Source organism: Papaver somniferum, chromosome 11 (genome assembly GCF_003573695.1).
Source record: "Papaver somniferum cultivar HN1 chromosome 11, ASM357369v1, whole genome shotgun sequence".
Classification (NCBI taxonomy): domain Eukaryota; kingdom Viridiplantae; phylum Streptophyta; class Magnoliopsida; order Ranunculales; family Papaveraceae; genus Papaver; species Papaver somniferum.
Window position 1 is genome coordinate 6,571,038 of NC_039368.1, and position 19,992 is coordinate 6,591,029.

A 19,992-nucleotide genomic window follows, 5' to 3' on the forward strand; every position below is an offset into this window, starting at 1 on the left:
TCTCACTCGAAAAGGATTGTTTTTCTTCCGTAAGGGTGAGATTTTCCTCTGATATAGTTTTATTCCTTAAGTCAGCAGTATATAACAATCCAGAAAGATTGGATACTTGGGAATTTAGGAAGTCATTCTGGGTACTAAGGACATGATTCTCACTTTTCAAATTATCAATTTGATCAAGTAAATACGAGTGATTATTAATCAATTGATTTAACTGATGCTGCAACTCTTTATTCTTCGCACAAGCATCCTCAGCAGAGTATTGGTACTCAAATATTTCCATGACTCGCTTTTGGTTTATATCTTTATATTCGCACGAGCAGGGGAAAAGGGGGAAAAAATAAATGCGAATGACTACATGCGATAAAACTTAAAGACGGAGCAAAACGTAATAAAGTCATAAAATAACCAAGAAGTATAGAGGCATACCTCTGAGCTCTTGGTTCTTGCTGCGAAGTTTCTCAGCTAAGACTTCTCCAGCTCGAAGATCGGCTTTCAACTTGGCGTTCTGATGAGTAAGCTCTCGAATGATAGAACTGGATTAAGAAAAACCTTCAGCTTGAATAAAGCGGCACCGAGACTCCAGACATTCAAAAGCATCACTAAATGAGGGATCCAGTTGAGCGAATATCTCACTCCTAGCTAATTTATCTGAAGGAGAATCGCCCAATAGCTTAACAAGAGACTCGCACAGGCGAAGTTGAGATGGATCATTAGAAGATGAACGTGCGAGTTGGAAACTATCAAGAAGAGGCCTTGTTCTTGAGCTAACCACATTAGAAGCACATGCTTCAGGCATGATAGTTCTCGCTTGAGCTGAAGCATCTGTGCGAAGAGGAGAAGTGGTCAATACAGTACTTATGGAAGAAATAGTAGTGGCAGTGCTCGAATAAGAGAAGGTAGGATAATCTGCAGGTACGGGAATGGTTGAAGAGGCAGAAATGGGCATATCTTGCATAAATGAAATGACCTCCTGAGCAGAAAAGGTGATGGCCTGAGTAGACGCAACCAAATCTTGAGAAGTGGAAATCATCCCTAAAGGGGAAGAGAGATTCAGAGAAGTGAACGAGATAAGATCCTTAGAGGGATTCTGGACTGCATTATCTATAGAGGTGGAAGATGAAGAACACGCGATAGTGTTCGCTTGAGAAGAAGTAGTAGATGGTGAAGATGTGGTAATATTCGCTTGATCAGAAGCGATTGTATTCACCCGAATGAAAGGGGCAGTCCCACCAGAAGACACCTTTTGTGTGGAACTAGGCTTATTTTTGAAACTATGAAGAACCATGTGAGTATCAATAGCAGGAGGTTGCTTGCCTCTTCTAGGCTTCTTTTATTTCTCTTTCGCGTCATCCTGCGAATAACAATGCAGATAAGAAACAGAGGCAACAATATTGTTTAAAAGAAATAAGGTTTTTCTTACTACCTTGATATGAGAATGCTTTTTCTTGAGAGACTTGTCTTCCTTGGACCTTGAAGAAGAATTAGGTTTTGGAATGATGGAACGAGATCCAGAGGAAGGTTTGATGCAACAGTATCAGTATGGGAATTATCAATAGCATTAGCAGAACAATAATGGAGATGCATGACGAAAAGTAGCAGAACAACAATGGCGGTGATAAATTACAAATAATATCAAAGACAAACCATATACACTGCAGAGAACATAGTAGAAAAGATAAAACAAACCTTTGTAAAGTATCCATGGAGTGCCAACACTAGCAGGAACAAAGAAGATGAAGATTCAGAAGGGACGAAAATTGAAAAAGTTTTGTGAAGAAAAAAGAGTGAAGAAAAGAAAATTCCTCTCCCCAGCAAAGTTTAAATAAGAAAAAAGGTAACCGGTTAAACCAGATGGGATAGGAGACGTGTTGGTAAAAGGTGCAGAGATAGGAACGTGTGAATGGTTATGCTGAAAATCCTGAAGCTTGTCGGTCAAAAAGAATACGAAAAGTTGGTAGGGTGCGGCAAATGCTATGCAAGGACGCGATAAGGTGATTAAGAAGAATTTCTCTCATCGCTCTTTCTAGAACAAAGATCGCTAAGAGAAGAGGCAAAATGTAGGGGTAAAATATCGCACACATAGTTATCATGCGAAGTGCTATCATTATAAAGGAGCGAACTACTTTCACACGTAGCATATCCAAGATGACGGAACCAATGACGTCATGAATTCACGAGTAAAGTATCAGGTCCGTGCTAAGTTCAAAGAGCATGTGCGATAAGATCCAATATAAGCGTGCGAGGACGTCGCACGCCAGATCCGAAAATAGAGGCTTTATTAGCTGTCCTCCACTATGTAAAACTCCTATATATAGTACCAACTACCACTGTGTTGAGAGAGAGATCTTTTTGGAGAGTTGAGATAGAACTTTAGGAGAGAGAAAATTATTTTCTCCCCAAGTTAGGATTTTATCTTCTTTCTTTGTATTGATTTCTAAACTTAATAAAATTCTTCTAAGTGTTCTTCATAATGGTTTCATAGTTTGTTTTATAAATTATCTAAGGGGTGTGGTTGTAGGATTTCCTGCAACTACAGGAACACTGCCACACACAGAGAACCGGCCGCCTTTTTCCATAGGTGACACCCTTAAAGTTTCTCTTTTCTTTCTCTCCCCTTCTTTTCTTTGTAAATTCTTTCCAAGTTGCCAGTTTTTTTGATTTCTTCTCGTCCTGATCACAGTTTGTGTATTATTTTTTTTTGGTTAATAATATACATCTCATTTTCGAGAAAAAAAAGAAAAAAAAAATAATGGCAGTTATATGTTTGTTTATGTTCTTCGAAATAGATAAGTATCTTCTATTGCGTTGCCTTGTGATTGTCGATCCTTGAATTGATGCTAAATTTTCATAGAAGTTTGTTTTTTCACTTGGTTAGTCGTTGCGAAACGTGCTTGAAATGAGTGCACTCATCTACTTGTTTCTTTCTCTTTTGCAAGCAGGTATAGTCTGCAATTTACCATCCTACTTCCCTTCGCCTCCACCCTCTTTCTCATGGCTATCTATTGGTCTTCCAAAGGCATCTACGTTCATGGCAACATGCCACAAATCCATTTCAGAATTCAGATTGGTGTGTATTTTACGTCTCTAATCATCCCGTGGGTACTGCCTCCAATGGTTGTCTCCTACAGAGACTTTTGCATCTTTTTTGGATAACTCTGCATCTTTTCTTGGATAATATCTCCTCTCTCGCAGTCCATATTTAATATAGGACGCAACATGGACGGATTAAAAGTTAAAACTTTTAAGAGGATTGCAGAAGTGCTCATAAATTGATCACGAAGTTGCAACAAACGTTATTGTTCACTGCCCAAATCTGTTGTCATCTTTCGAGAGATTTATCGAGAATAAGTTCGGTTTTCAAAGTGAAGAGTTTCTTTCTCAATGGAAAATATTGTGCGGCGAAGAGTGTAACTCGTAACACTTCAACTGGAAGATATTGTGCGAAAAGTTCCTTTCTCAATGGACACCGAGTTGACAGTCGTATCATTCTAATTTTCTTCTCCGGATCTCCCATATTTATAGATTATAGTGTCCAAATATAACCATAGGGTTGCGTCGTTTGAACTTCGGAGGACTCTGAAACAGAAATGTAACATTTGGAATATAAACAACTTATTGTCCATTAGGATTTCCATGAGAAAGCAACATTTGGAATTAAGATGTATCTCTTGGGAAATTTAGAGTCGGTTAGGATAGCAACCTTTGGAATATGCATCTTTTGGGATGAGTTGGCAATGATGACATGGAAAAATAGGGTGACATGGCTTAACCACAAAGCAGAGTAATTGTGGTGACGCCATGTGTCTTTTTTGGGGTCTCTTATAATAAGGAAAGATATGGTGTTAATGTTCGATAAAAAGATTAAAAAAAAGGTTTATCTAATTTAATTATTGCTTCTAGTGAAAATATAGTTGGTCTTTAATATATCCTCATAATATGACTAGGTTGAATCTTACACATTTCGTATTAATATTTTATGATGTTTGTTTAGGATTAATTAAGATGGTCTGTACATGTATATACAATTACATGTCCTTCTGCTTTCCCTACCGTTCCAAAATAAAAATGTAAAAAATTAGAAAAAAAACTGGTCTGCCGAGAAGGTATTAAAATAAATACGATATTTCAGCCCAAAATATATGCGAATATATATTTTTTGTCTCCTAAAATTACCGAATTTCTCAAAACTAATAATCTCTCTTAAATATTCATCGATCTCTGCTACGTTATTGGTTTTCACTTCAGATAAGTTAATGAAACCCTTCAAATTCTCAAGTGATGCAGATCAACTGAACGGATTTTAAATCCATTCTTTGATTTTCCATCTCATATGTACTAAATTCTTTGGAAAGTGCGATTTAGTGATTTCATATATAATATTTGTGGTGTGTACGTGATCGAGGAGAAAACATGTAAAATTCGTTATGTAACTATGATTCATTGTACATGTTAATTGATTGAAGGGTTTGATTCATAGGAATGTAAATGTTGATTGTGATTCTTTGTACCAAACGTCTTCATATCACCAAGGTCATTTACAAATAATTTTGTGCTTTGATTTGTTTCTTTGTTTCTAGGTATGCTATAGGATTTTGTATTTATAAATTATTTTTCTTTTTGATGCATGATTTAACAAAAAAAAAAAAACTCGTTATCATGGATTTTCTCTATAATTGGATTTTTATGCACAATCCTTCAGTGGCCGGAAAATAACTTAGTTTTTCATTTAATTTTGTGGATTTAATTGAAATTTTCTATTGTTAATTTTGAGAAAATATTTGGTTATTTATTTATTTGTAGATGGAGAATACAATGAAAAAAAATATAATAATGACATAATTAAAGCCAAAAGTCTTAATCATTTTTGTTTAATTGAATTTAATTTTTGTTTATGATCCTAATAATGACAAAACCCAATTAATGTATATTCATAATAATAATTATGACAAAACTCAATTAATGTATATTCATAATGATAATTATGACAAAACCCAATTAATGTATATTCATAATGATTATAGGTTACAACTCTTGTATCCGTCAGATGTCTTTCGCTAAGATGAGACTGGGATGGTCGGATGCAACGTTTGTCTCTCAAAATGTTATCCGACTGTCAAAGATCAAAAACCTCTTCTGTTTTGTATTATGGATTGGTATTGATATCAATAAATGAAAATATTTAGATTTTAAAATAGATTTCCACTTCAGATTAAGCGATATTTATTACATTTTAAACTTGCATATAACATCAAATTACATTTTAATTAATGACAACAATAACATCAAACTACATCAAATCCAGCGACATTATCTCTATAGAGTTCATAACATTCAAAATGCTTAAACTCTCTTCCGGTTTCTTCAGTAAACTTGATCTGAGCGATGGTTTTCTTTAACCAGATAAACAACAAGTTAAGATATTTATTTTGCAGTTGATCAGTGAGGACAAAGGTAAGATACTCACCAGTTGTTCGTTGGATAATCCAGAATTGCTATGGTGAACCATGCACAAAACTTCTGTATAATGTTTGAAATCATTAGCGATGAATGAAAATCTTAGTTCTAGGATCTTACTGTTTCTTATGGTTTCGTTCCGCGACATCCCAAGATGTTCCAATACTCTTTCCCATAAATAATCATTGTTCATTGGTCTCATCATACGATGTAACCAACATCGAACAAGAGTAACATCTTATTCCATTGTAAAGAACGGGAGACGCATTCGAGTGCAGTAAAGATGTGCTTGATATGGACCATCTTTAAGAATATTGAAACACGCTTCGTAAAGAAAAGGTTTACTGTGAGCTTCCTTCTAATTATCAAGAGTTTTTTGGATCACTTCATCTTTAGTTACACCGATGAACTTTTTTCAATCAATTTCCAATAATAGAAAAAGAAATGGCTTGACTACATGCAAGCCTAATAGATTGAAAATGAGCATACAATAGACTACCATCTCGGTTTCCAGGTTTCCCCGTCAGTGAGATGAATATTGTAAAAATGTTTTCTCAGAAAGAACTGTCTTGATAGCGTATACCAACGATTACCCTATGGAAAAAATATGCTTTGCATATAGTTCTATCCTCTTCTTCAGTAAACTTGGGACCACGATTTGTAGTTGACATTTCTGCAGAGTGATAAAGATTAAGAGTTTTAGAAATAAAGAAGAAGATGTGAATTTGGATATGGGAAGAATGAAATTTACAGGGTGAGAAAGAAAATCGAGTTATTGGAAATTTAGTCGTTGGCGGTCAAAGTAAAACCGCGCGGCTTTACCATGACCGCCCGTTTGAATTACCAACTACTATTTATTTATTTTATTATAAATACAACACTAGGTTTGATTCTCAACCAAACCAGCATATTTCTTTCTTAGCCAACAACGTCCACCATGTTTTCTAAAAGCAAAACGAAGAAAATATTATGTGTCGAAAGCAAAAGAGGTTTGTGCATTATGTTTCATGGATAACCACAGTCAATAACATTGGATGTATTCAAAGTGTCCGCGGGAAGGTTGTTCACGCATCATAATGGCGATTGAATCACAAACGGAAAAGCTCAGGTATTTGCGATGTCAATATCCCAAATGTACAGAGGAACCACATAAGTTAGATGATGCTATGAAGATTAAATAAGAAGAAGAAAAGTTTGAAACACTCTGCAAAAACTTCAAGCTTAAATCCAAATTTAAGAAGAATTTATTACACTGCAAGCATTGTCGAGATGGAGATCACGAATACAAACATTGTCCACAGAGAATTAGTTGATGCTCAAAGCCCGGTTGCAGGACTTGTATGCATTTGTGCACTTCTACTAAAGAAGACACATATGGAAGGCATTTCTGGAAATATCCAAGGTGTTTTTTGGTGGGGTGGGATGATTAAAGTTGAAAGACAAATCTATGCACTATGGTATTATGTTATTTAGTTTGGTGTTTATTTTGTGTTATTATGATTATCTAAACCAAACATGTGGATGTCTTTGTATTTGCACCATAAATATCAGAACTAATTTAAACATTTCTTGGATTAAATATTTGCATCATCGATAAAGGAAATACGTTAGATTAAAACATCTACTACATCAGCGTAAATTCTCGTCGGGTGGTGGAATTCGTAGGACGATGTATGGATCGAATCTGTTGAGCCCCCTAAGAATGCTGAAACAAGATTGGAAGTCGAAAGGACGCCCGCCGTGAGATAATGCCCACACCGGTAGTGTTTTTGGTTTCACTTCATTTACAGCTTCACCGTCGATTTTATTTTTGTGATTGTGTACTAGTACAACTACGAATTCCGATACATGACAACTAATAACACTAAAATGATGCGACAATCCGCTAGAATCACGCCCATAAATGTTCCTTATTTCAACGGTGAACATTCTATAAACTTTCTCCCAGAAACACATCGTCGACTCGGCTACAATCCTATGGACAACATCTTGTGTGTGAAAAACAAAGTCTCTACAAATAACTAAATCCTCTTTTTGAGTAAATCGATTACCACGAACTCTGGGAGGCATTTTCGTAGATGATTTGTGAGTGAAAATATTTATATTGTATAGAACGTGTGAATTTAGAGTTGAAATGAGGAGTATTTATAGAATTTAAAATTATAGCCGCTGGATGAAATTAAAGATTTTTCAGCCATCCAGATTTAGCCGTTGGTGGTTTTGGATCACACGCTGGTGGATTCACTTTAGACGCTGACGTTTGAAGGGAAAACTGGCGGTTTTGGATCACACGCTAGCGGTTATGGATCACACGCCAGTGTGGTTGGTGCCGCCGCTCGGTTTTTCGTCAAGCGCGCGTTTAGTTTACTGTCGTACTCAACAAACCTTCAAATTTGTTGGTTTTCCCATCCGTTTATCATGTTTGTTGAGCCCATAGTGGGAGAAAAATGAACAAATTATATGTTTGTCGAGTCCATAGGAACTGCTCTTATCTAAGAAAAACGTTTGAAAACTAATTGGATATAAAACCTTTTTAGATATACCACTCAGTGTGTTCCACGTCTATTTGTTGGCGTGTATTTTCTAGTGAATCCACAAGTTTTGTTATCTCAAGATTGTTTTCAGTGTTAGGTAATCAAAACTATATCTTGATTTCTAGTCTATTAAGTCAAGTCTCTGACTAGGTTAGAATTGTAGTTGAGTATCAGAGATCACCCTTGAAGACTGAAGATCAATGAAGACATTTAGAGAACTTTTGTATCAGGTATGTAAAGACTTTACCATTCTATTTTACTCACTATGCCATCAATCTATATATTTATACTCTGTCGTATGACTTCACTAGATTTACAATGAAGAAGTTTCGAGTCAAGCTTGTCTTGTGAAAAATCTCGAAATATGATTAATTAGCAAATAAGATGTTCAACAGTCCTTAATAATATTAATTTTATGAATTAATTTGTGGATCAACTGAAAATTTCCCATGTAAATGATTGTGTCACTTGGAAATGATTCAAACATCATAAGAGAGAAATATGAACTTACTAATATTTCTACTTAGGGTAGGTTGGCGAACCAGTTCGGAAACCATAGCTATCTGAGTTGCAGAAATACGGGAAGGTTGGAAAACCAGTTCGAATACCGCAAGTTCAGTTGGATATAGTTCATGATCCTGGTTGGAGTACCATGGTGAAATGAATTTTATGTTGGATAAATAGGCTAGAAGTTGGCAAACCCAGTTCACGAACTGCGGTCAACTGAGTTTCGTACTCTAGTAGGTTGACGAAACCGGTTCACGAACTGTAGCACCCTGACTTGTGAACAAGCCCTACGGTTGGTGAACCGTTGTACCAACTGTCCCGGCGATGTTTAGCAGATGCTTAAAGACTTATTATTTTAATAAGTTTAGCATTCCTAAAACTCTCGTAAATAGTTTTAATACTTTATTGATCACTTAAACACTTATGTGTATGTATCATGATTAATTTCTTAGGTGTTTACATGAAAATCAAATAACTTTCAGTTTTTTGGCTAACTTGCCAAACTGAACAATCATTACACACGGTTCAGTAACCGAACCTATGTGTATACTTTTCTACTGTATTTTAAAGACATAAAGTGTTTACTTGATCCTCAAGTTATCTTAGCTTGAATTCTAAGCTAACCCTCGTCTTTGAAAACTATAATTAGAGATCCTCTTTCAAATGGGAAAATCAATGCCTGACATTTTGTGTCCTAGTTGATTCTAGAGTCATCCTCTATTGACATAAGTTCCCTCTGTGGAATATTATTAGATCTACGACTAAAAGACTTCGCTTTGGGCATTCGTGAAGCCATGTCCAACTATCTTTACCTTTATAATTTGTGAATCCCGATCTTGCTTTTTTGTTATCGAGGTTTTCGTAATCTCTTTCAGGAAAGATAGATAATAATCATAAAGTTCTCTTCATTTCAAACTTTGTGATTCCTCAAGATAGATATCTAAAGACTGATCTTAGTTGATCTTTCGAAGATTGTTCTTGAGAGGTGGTTAAAAATCTAGGCTAATTTTCGGGAGTCATAAGTTTCGGATTTGTGAGGCTTGCTAGCTTTGTCTATCACCCCGATCTTTGATCTAAATGAAAATCAAATAGGCTTATATGTTAGAGGCAGATTGGTATCAAAAGTATTAGCTTCGGCTGAAGCAACTCTTAGGATGTAAAGGACGTCAGCTAAGGGAATCAGGTGCGTAGAACCTCACAAGGTTCAAGAGACGTAAGGAGTACGACTGTAACTAAATCGCTTGGAGGGTGGATTCGGTCTCAACTACATTCTAGTCCGAAGTGTGATAGTAGGCTAGTGTCTGTATCGGCTTAAAAAAATGTGGTGTTCAATCTGGACGAGGTCCCGGGGTTTATCTACTATTGCGGTTTCCTCGTTAACAAAATTTTTGGTGTTTTGTGTTTTTCCTTTTCCGCATTATATTGTTTATCTTTATATTTTGATTTACACAGGTTTGTACGTATTTAATCTAAGTAGATACGTTTGTTTAATATTAATCGATTACGAGACTTGTTTCTTGTTGAATTCGTATCTTGAAAGATAGATAACAAGTTTAATCACTAGGCATAATTCTGATTTGGTTATTTGGATACGACTAGACTGATCTTGGATATTCATTTGTGAGATCGTCCACGTACTTTTCTTAACAATCAGGTTCACAGACTCTAAGTCTATATACATACTGATTGAGTAGAGGTTGAGATATAAATGATGTATACATATTTTCAAGGATCATTCAAATGGTCTACTTGTTATTGTATTGAGTTTTGTCTATATAGGTTGTCCAACGAAAAAGTTGGGTGTATTTGATATCCCCTGCAATTTTAGTTATCTTTTGTAAGCAATTTAAGGGGTGAGTTTTGACACCTAAACATCAACCTAGGAGTGCTTGACATATCACAACGCCTACTAGGATCAATCTAGCAGCGCCTTAACACAAGTGGTGCCCGTTGAAACCCCACGATACAGGATGACCGCAGTGGCTAAGTGAGGATAATATCAGTGGAGGGACGGGTCATTGCACCCACTTTGAGGTAATGTAAATTATTATTATAGAAACTTGGGACCTGTGGTTGATCCCTACTTAGAAGCCATTATAGCAAGTCCGATGGTGGAACCCAAGCTATTCCAAACTCCAAAAAAGTTTGACTTTGTTTCTAAATTGGATTTTCAGTTTCTGATCGTCAAATTTGTGATCCATGTGTTGAAGTGTCAAGGAACTTAGATGATGTAACTTTTCTATCATGAAACTTTTTCTTACGCTTGACATCTACACTCTTTCCGAGTTTCAAATGGCTTGACTTCCATCATAAAATTTGCTCTAAGAAACAAAACCTATAATGAGATTAATTGGCATTTATGGAGTGATTATTATACTGTGATACAATTTAGGCCCATATAAATACTGAAAATAATTCCGCCACCTGAAAAAATATCTCAGAGAAAAACCATCCAACAGAAAGAAGAAAAGAAAAAAAAAATCTGCTTTGCACATTCCAAATCCAAATGCTAACCCGCAATCCCACATTTAATTTTCTCGATGGGATTTTTCACTGTTTATTGTCAATGTAAAATCTCTGTATAAGTATTCCCTTTGGACAGACTTTAGCAATTACGAATTACAGCACTATGGTTCCATTACTAGACTCTAGTGACTAGTCAAGCCACTATAAAGATAAGCTACATTTTCCTATTTTTATAAAATACCAAACAAATATACACTAGGAAAATAAGATATTGAACTTTTGTTTTTTAAGCTGACACACAACATCTTTCTTCAAATATCTATTGGACATTTTTGATGACACAACATATTCCCGAATCAAACGTGTCAAATTTCATGGGATGTAAACCTCTAACTAAGATAACTCACTATTTGGCACACTCATGACTCACCCACTCAGTGTCTTACACACCTGTATTCTTACCGTGTGCTTTTCGTTGGACTCGGCACTTTCCTTTTTTATCCCCAAATCTATAAATACCAAACAATCTTCTTTCAAACTCAACCATCTCTTCTTCTCCAACTTCCAACTGAACTGAACACAGTCTACTCTAAAACTTCTTCAATCTCTTTCAAACAAACACTCTTTTACTGCTATGAATTTTGAGGACTCTTACGAGTATTCCTTTTCATCGCCTTCATCCTCGTCATACAGTACAGATATTTTTAGCTCAGAATCAGATTATACATCATCATCATCAGCGTCGTCGCCTTCACTGTTGAAATTGGTGTCACATAAGAAAACATCAGGAAGAAAAATATTTAAAGAAACTAGACATCCAGTTTACAGGGGAGTTAGAGCAAGGAAAAATGATAAATGGGTCTGCGAAGTTAGAGAACCAAACAGCAAATCAAGAATTTGGCTTGGAACCCATTCGAGCGCTGAAATTGCTGCCAGAGCTCATGATGTTGCTGCAATAGCTCTGCGAGGAGAATCGGCTACGTTAAATTTCGAAGATTCATTGTGGTTGTTACCTCGCGCAAAGTCATCATCTGCTAAAGATATTCAATTGGCTGCTGCCGAAGCCGTCCGTGCATTTCCATTCCCTAATTCTAAGAAACCTTCTTCCGTTGCAAAAAAAACATTTAAATCCTTTACATCTAAATCAACCAAACAGACGGTTGAAATAGCAGAAGAAGTTTCAGCGACGTTTTTCGATGAAGAAGCGTTGTATTACATGCCAGCTCTGATTGCCAGCATGGCAGAAGGGATGTTGCTTGATCCACCACAAGAGGGGTACTATTACGAAGACATGGAGAGCAACGTGGACAGCAGTTTATGGAGCGACTACTAATTCATAGTGATAATTTCTTGTGGATGGGATTAAATAGAGTTTTATTTTATATATAATCGTCCTACCATTTATTTTTCTTATTCATTTATTCATTTTTGATTCTTTTGGCCAGCTATGGAGAAAGATATTATAATCTCCAAGTGACTGTTCATCAATCATCATCAGGAAATTAGATTCTTGGGAGATATTTTATTTTTAGTAGTATCTCCTCTCAGTTTTCCTTGTTTAATAGTCCTTTGCCAAAATTGGCTCATCATTAATCAATAAGTTACTTAATTATACATCACTTTATTTTCCAAATTTGTCAAGCACTTTTAAAATAATTTAACAAAAGAAAAAAGAGTCATTCTTCATTAGGGCCACCACAAGCATGAAAATGTGAAGTTTTCTGATCCACAATCTTATTTTGAAAAATATCTGGTTTTCGGATAAAATAAAATATGAAATTAAATATGCCGTCTTCTAATTGCCAGCATGGCAAAGGATGCTACTGGTACACAACGAAAAGTTGCTTTTTTTGGAAAGTAATGTTTGGATAAAAAAAGCCTTGTTAATATAATATGTTGGTCAATTGTTGCCGGGTGGCAAAAGGGATGCTACTTGATTCATTACAAGGAGGTTTCTTTTGGGACGACAGGAATTAGACAAGGCTTTATTGGAATACAACTTTTATAGTAGTCCATTCTTGTTATGCACAAAAATATAAATCTCCATACCTATCTTTGCCATCATTATGCATAATTGGTCATGTTTTATAGATATTTTTGTTGATCTCTTCTCGCTTCTGTTTTTATATTTGAATATTCCCTTCTTTTTATGAATTGACTAAAGTTTTACCTTCTTTATTTCTTTTTAGTTTGTGTTCAATAGATATTATTTGAGTGAGGATCCCATCTCCTCACTTCCCGTATATAGTATTAAGGACTTGTGGTCTCAAATTGTTAGCGAGTTTAAATCTCTTTTGATGTTGATGTTGCTTTTCCTTTTGAGGCAAAAAATGGCTTTACCGTGAAAAGATATGACCATGTACAACCATATGTAGTAATATCACTGTAATATAGTGACAAAGTTATTAGACGATGATATCAATGACTGAGCTCAAACTCGCCAACATTAAAATTTTCATTGATGACAAAAACATAAAAAGATGAAGTGCTTGGGAATTGTCCGGTACCAGACCACCCTCGACTGTCATCAACAACTGTAAAATTGATGTTTTATGTTTGTTTTGATTTTAAAAACTGCTTGTTCATGTATATGAGATATCCATGACGTGCCTAAGAGTTCATGAGGAGTTCAAAAACCAAAATCTTTTTCCATCGGCATAAATGGTGCTTCGTTTCAAAATAATAGACTTGTTGGTGTGAAAAATTTTGCATCCTTTGAGACCGGGGGAGTATATGATTGGATGGCGATTTTTTAGCCATTAGTCGTCACCCTGTTTCCAAATATCTTGGTGTAGCCTAAGGTTTGTTTAGTAATCCAACGGGAGCTAGTTTTTACGGCTAAAAATGTATAGTGAAAGAGAAATTCACCAAAAATATAATATCAGTGTCTCCGTCAGGCCTACTTTTGCCTTGTGCTTGTGGGTACCCTTTCCTCGTGCGTACGCTTATGGGTCCGCCATTATTCATCTGTTTTTTTTTATTTCATTGGTCTTTTGCTTTTAAGCCAATGAATATGTAGTCCCAATATAATAGTTTTGAATAGACAAAAGAAGTCATCATCAGTTTGTAAGATATTTCTGCTGTTTTGTTGAGATATTTCATGCTGTTTTGTTGACGTTTTTGGTAGTTGTTGTATCTAAAGAAAATACAGTGAGCTAGCAGCATCTTGGTAGTTGAGATATTTGTCATCCACGTCCATTTCTTAACGTGTATTTTTCTAGTGACCCAGCTTTGGCCTATTCTCACGAAAATCTATAAAAACCCATGAAATTCCATCTTTTCTTTCAAACTCAACTCTTCCCATTCCTTTCTCTACCTTCCAACTTAAACTCAACTCATTTAACCGCCACTTTTAAGTTTCATCATCTTAAATATGAATTTTGAGCAATACTATAACGAGTATTCAGTTTCATCATCTTCGCAGTCATCCTCAAGTACAGACCAAAATTGTAGCTCAGAATCAAATGAGACTTCATCATCTTCATCGTCTACACGGCAATTAGTATCATCCCATAAGAAAACATCCGGAAGAAAGAAGTTTAAAGAAACTAGACATCCAATTTACAGAGGAGTAAGAGCAAGGAAAAATGATAAATGGGTTTGTGAAGTTAGAGAACCAAACAGTAAATCAAGAATTTGGCTTGGAACTCATTCTAGTGCAGAAATTGCAGCCAGAGCTTATGATGTTGCTGCAATAGCTCTACGAGGAAAATCAGCTCCGTTAAATTTTGAAGATTCATTGTGGTTGTTACCTCGCCCTAAGTCATCATCTGCTAAAGACATTCAAATCGCTGCTGCTGAAGTCGTTCGTGCATTTCCATTCCCTAGTTGTACTAAACCTTCTTCAATTAGAAAGAAATCATTTAAGTCAGTTACATCTAAATCACCGGAAGAGACGGTTGAAGTAGCCGAAAAAGTTTTGGCAACGTTTTTCGATGAAGAAGCGTTGTATAATATGCCAGCACTAATTGCCAGCATGGCAGAAGGGATGCTACTTGATCCACCTGTAGAGGGTTACTATTACGACGACGAAGTGGAGAGCAACGTGGACAGCAGTTTATGGAGTGATTATTAATTCACATAATCATTTTCTTGTGGATGGGATTAAATAGAATTTTATTTTTCTTCTTATTTTTTAATTTGTAGAATTTCGTTTTTGATTCATTTGGCTAGCTATGGAGAAAGATATTATGATCTTCGTAGTGATATTTGTTCATCAATCGTTATCAGGAAGAATAGACTTTTGTGAGAATTTTTTTTGTATAGTATCTCCTCCTTTTTCCTTGTTCACTATTTCCTTCGCCAAAATTGGCCCAGCAATAATTAATTTTTCTGCGATTATACAGAATTCAACAGAAAAAAAAGCAGGTCCCATCATCAGAGTGATAATGCATTTGACACCATGGAGATATTTAATCTGGGTTCAGAGTGTTCAGACCAATTGTTGGATCTTGTCTCAAGATACTCTGTTAGCTCAATTTCGAAATAAAATCCCAAGTTTATTGTGCATCTTTTTAGGTTTCACTGTGATGCAAATATCTAGCTAGCTAGATAGTTTTAGGATGAAAATGATTTGTTTATTAACACGCCCGTCATATATTGCCAGCACGGCGGAAGGGATGCTACTAAATTCACTACTAGACATGGATGAGGTTGTTTAATATGCCGTCACATATTACTAGCATGGCGGAAGGGATGCTCCTCGATCCACTACGGCAGGGTTGCTTTCTAGGGTTGCCTCTGGATGATTTTATTTAATATGCCGTCACTAGTTGCCAGCATGATGAAGGAATGCTACTGCTAAAAGGTTACTTTGGACTAATGACATTTGTGGAGCGGAAATACCAGAGTGACGGTGGCATTATTAATTTATCCCAACTCACAAAGCGGGTGGAACCTATGTCAAAAAAGAAACTTACTATAACCGGTTGGGAAGGGATCACACCCACTACATGGGTCAGGAAACCGCGGAACTGAACCGGTGGTTAGTCTAGCATCTTGTTGGTCATGGACTCAGTGAAGGTTTTATTGGATTATTCCTATTCATCGTTATTGTAGGAAATTTTCCAGTTTTTCCGGCTTGCCACCATGTAGGTCACCCATCTAGAACACTTACAAATATTACGTCGCTGATGAATTGACTTAACTTCTATGTTTTTACATTTCTTTTGTTTGTCTTCACTAGATATTAGTATTAGTGAGTGATGATCCAAGCTCCACGACTCCCATAACTTCTTGTGAACCAAATTTGTTTGCGAGGTTAACGTTGTTTTTGATGTTGACGTTACTTTTCCTTACGAGGCAAATAATGCTTTTACCGTAAAAAGATAGACAATTAGACATGCATGCATAACTACATAGCTAAAACAGAGAAATACATACCAAAATACATACAAATAAATGAAGTGGTCACGATTTTTTTCCAATACTAGACCACTCAATGCTGTTATGAACACAACACAAGCATCAAGCCATCAACAATATCTGCTTCTCCTTTATTAGCAAATGACAGTTAGTAGATGTTTTATGTCAGAAAAGGTTAATATTAGAGAATATATTATACTGCTTTACTTATTTTTATTAAGGAGAATATCTCCTGTCATAATTATTGTAATGAGGAGATAAGCTCCGCCATAACTTTTGTATTCCCAAAAGGGATATTATTGTTTTATATAATAAGAATACTGGTGAATAGAAATCACTAAGAAAGTTATCATCAAATCCAAGATGGTATCAGCCCCCTATGATCCTATTTTCTCTAAATCATTAAAAATCAATGGCGATGGAACAACTAAAGCTCACAGACATTGCTGAGGCATATAGTTCTATGCATCTACAACAACCCGATGATGCTTTCTACATGGATACCGGTGCTACGTCGCACCTCACTGCTGATCCAGGTAATCTACACAACGTTTTAAATTCTAACAATGTACGATCTATCTTAGTTGGCAATGGCAATAGTATTCCAGTTACTGCCAGTGGTACCAAGTTCATAACCCTTCCCTCTCGTACTCTTCAACTCAAAAATACCCTTGTTGTTCCCGATATTATCAAAAACTTAGTTTCTGTTCGTAAGTTCACCACTGATAATCGTGTGTCTGTTGAGTTTGATCCTTCTGGTTTTTCTGTGAAAGATCTGAGTTCGAGGAAAATTATCCTTCGATGTAATAGTTCCGGGGAGCTCTACCCGATCACCAACTCTGTCGTGCCACCACAAATATCATCCCAGTCTTCTCCCATTTCTCTTGCTGTCTTTTCGCCAGATATTTGGCATAGGCGCCTTGGTCATCCCGGCAAGGCTGTTTTAGATGTTCTTCGTACAAATAATTCTATTCATTGTAATAAGAATCAACATTATAAACTTTGTCATTCATGTCAAGTTAGTAAACATGTTAGATTACCATTTTATGAATCAAATTCCATTACTTTTGCACCATTTGATATCATTCACAGTGATTTATGGACCTCTCTTTTACACATAGAGACCGGTTTCCGTTATTATCTTATATTACTGGATGATTTTACCAACTATCTTTGGGTTTATCCACTAAAGTTTAAATCCCAAGTTTATGAAAAGTTCTTGGAATTTCGTTCATTTGTTCAAACTCAATTTGAACGTCAAATTAAATGTTTTCAATGCGGCAGGGGCCGCGAATTTGACAATTCTTCCTTCCATACTTTTGCTCGTAACAATGGTCTTGTTTTTCGTTTCTCTTGCCCCCAAACTTCCTCCCAAAATGGCAAGGCTGAACGCATGATTCGTCGTTTCAACGACATCACTCGCACTCTTATGTCTCACGCTTCCGTTCCCCCTAAATATTGGGTTTATTCTCTTCATATGGCTGTCTATCTCCATAATATTCTACCCACCAAAGTCCTTCATAATCAATAACCTGTGTCTATTCTTTATCAACGCCAACCAACGTATGATCATCTTTGTACATTCGGTTGCCTTTGCTATCCAAATCTCTCCTCCACAACTCCCCACAAACTCGCCCCTCGTTCCACTAGGTGTATCGTTCTTGGTTTTCCTCCTAACCACCGTGGATACCGCTGCTTAGATCTCACCACACACAAAATAATCGTCATGTGACATTTGACGAGAGTGTTTTACCATTTTCTAACCCTCCTCAAAACAACCCCCTGATGACGACGATGTGTCTCCTTCTTTTTTTAACTCCTCCCACAATAATCACTTCTCTTACCCATCCTCTAGTACTGCTCCTACTGTACACCAATCATCTCCTATTCAGCCTACTCCACCTGACATCTACATCCCACCTCATCGTCGCAACACATTATCTACTCCTCCCATCCAAACGTCTTTATTCCCTCCTGCCACTTCCGTCCCCACTAAGTCAGCAGGCCCCATCACCATTTCTTCTTCCCCCAATACGTCAGTTCCCACTCCCACTCCCCAATGTTAGTTTCCACTCCCACCTTCATACCCCACTGAGTCAGCAGCTCCCCTCACCTCTTTTTCTTCTTCTTTTCCCACTGCGTCAGATCCCACTCCAACCATTTCTGCACCATCCAATCATTGCGTACAGCCTACTGACGTTAACCCCTCATCCCCACCAACCACTTCTTCCCCTACAGCAACCACTGTCCCTACACCTTCTTGCATACCTCCAATCACTACTGTTCCTACAGCTCCTTCTCGCCCCACCACTCGCGCCTCCCGTGGCATCTTCCGCCCTGTCCATCGCCTTAATCTTCATGTCCAAACCCTTCTTCATATCTCTCCTCTCCCTCGTTCTCACTTGTATGCTCTTAGAGACATAAACTGGAATGCTGCCATGAAAGATGAGTACAATGCTATGTTGAAAACTAATACTTGGGAACTGGTACCACGACCACGTGATGCTCATGTTATTCGTTCCATGTGGCTCTTTCGTCACAAATATCATGCTGATGGCTCCTTGCAGCGATACAAGGCTCGTCTAGTTGCTAATGGTAAATCTCAGCAGGTTGGGGTTGACTGTTTTGAAACGTTTAGTCCGGTTGTAAAACCAGCTACTATTCGTATCGTTCTTACTATTGCTACTTTGCGTTCTTGTCCCATACATCAGCTAAATGTCAAGAATGCGTTTCTTCATGGTGACTTGACCGATACAGTATATATGCATCAGCCTCCGGGGTTTGTTGATCCTGATCACCCTGATTACGTATGTCGACTACGTAGGTCTCTCTATGGTCTTAAGCAGGCTCCACGAGCGTGGTTTCAGAGGTTTGCCAAATTTATCACTAATTGTGGTTTTCGTGCTAGTGTATGTGATCCCTCCCTCTTCGTTTATCAATCAGGTTCCGAGACGGCATACCTATTATTTTATGTTGATAATATTATTTTAACTGCCTCTACTGATGCTCTCCTATGCCTCTTCATTGATTTGATGAAAAGGGAATTTGCTATGTCTGACCTTGGCCCGTTACATCATTTTTTGGGTATTATTGTTACTCGTTCATCCTCAGGGCTATTTTTGTCTCAGTCGTTATATGCTCAGGACATCATTGCACGTGCGTCCATGACAAAATGCAATCCAGTGGCTACTCTGGTCGACACCAATGCCAAGCTCAGTGCTACCTCTGGCCCTGCACTCACGGACCCCACTTTGTATAGAAGCCTAGCCGGTGCTTTGCAGTACCTCACTTTCCCACGGATAGATATATCCTATGCAGTCCAGTAGGTATGTTTATTCATGCATGATCCTCGAGAGCCTCTCATGCAGGCCCTTAAGAGGATTATTCGCTATCTTCAGGGCACAATTGATCACAGATTATTTCTCTCGGTCTCCGCTATCTCTGGCTTAACAACATACTCTGATGCTGATTGGGCTGGTTGTCCTGATTCACGTCGCTCGACTTCTGGCTTTTGTGTATTTCTTGGAGACAACCTCATCTCTTGGTCATCAAAACGTCAAGCAACAGTTTCTCGATCCAGTGCTGGAGCAGAATACCGGGGGGTAGCAAACGCTGTAGCTGAAACAACATGGATTCGCAACCTTCTTCTAGAGCTCCATCTACCTTT

At 37.1% G+C, this 19,992-nt stretch overlaps 3 protein-coding genes across 3 annotated transcripts; 2 read left to right on the forward strand and 1 right to left on the reverse strand.

Annotated features, from left to right (window-relative positions):
- Positions 1–538: 538 nt before the first annotated feature.
- LOC113323997 (A-agglutinin anchorage subunit-like) lies at positions 539–1,285 on the reverse strand. The gene has a single exon (XM_026572342.1). The coding sequence runs from the start codon at positions 1,283–1,285 to the stop codon at positions 539–541; it is 747 nt and encodes a 248-aa protein (XP_026428127.1).
- Positions 1,286–11,595: 10,310 nt separating this feature from the next.
- Positions 11,596–12,394, forward strand: LOC113323998 (dehydration-responsive element-binding protein 1D-like). The gene has a single exon (XM_026572343.1). It carries the CDS (start codon positions 11,596–11,598, stop codon positions 12,292–12,294), a length of 699 nt encoding a protein of 232 aa, XP_026428128.1. The 3' UTR covers positions 12,295–12,394.
- A 1,940-nt stretch (positions 12,395–14,334) lies between these two features.
- LOC113323999 (dehydration-responsive element-binding protein 1C-like) lies at positions 14,335–15,036 on the forward strand. The gene has a single exon (XM_026572344.1). The coding sequence runs from the start codon at positions 14,335–14,337 to the stop codon at positions 15,034–15,036; it is 702 nt and encodes a 233-aa protein (XP_026428129.1).
- Positions 15,037–19,992: the final 4,956 nt, after the last annotated feature.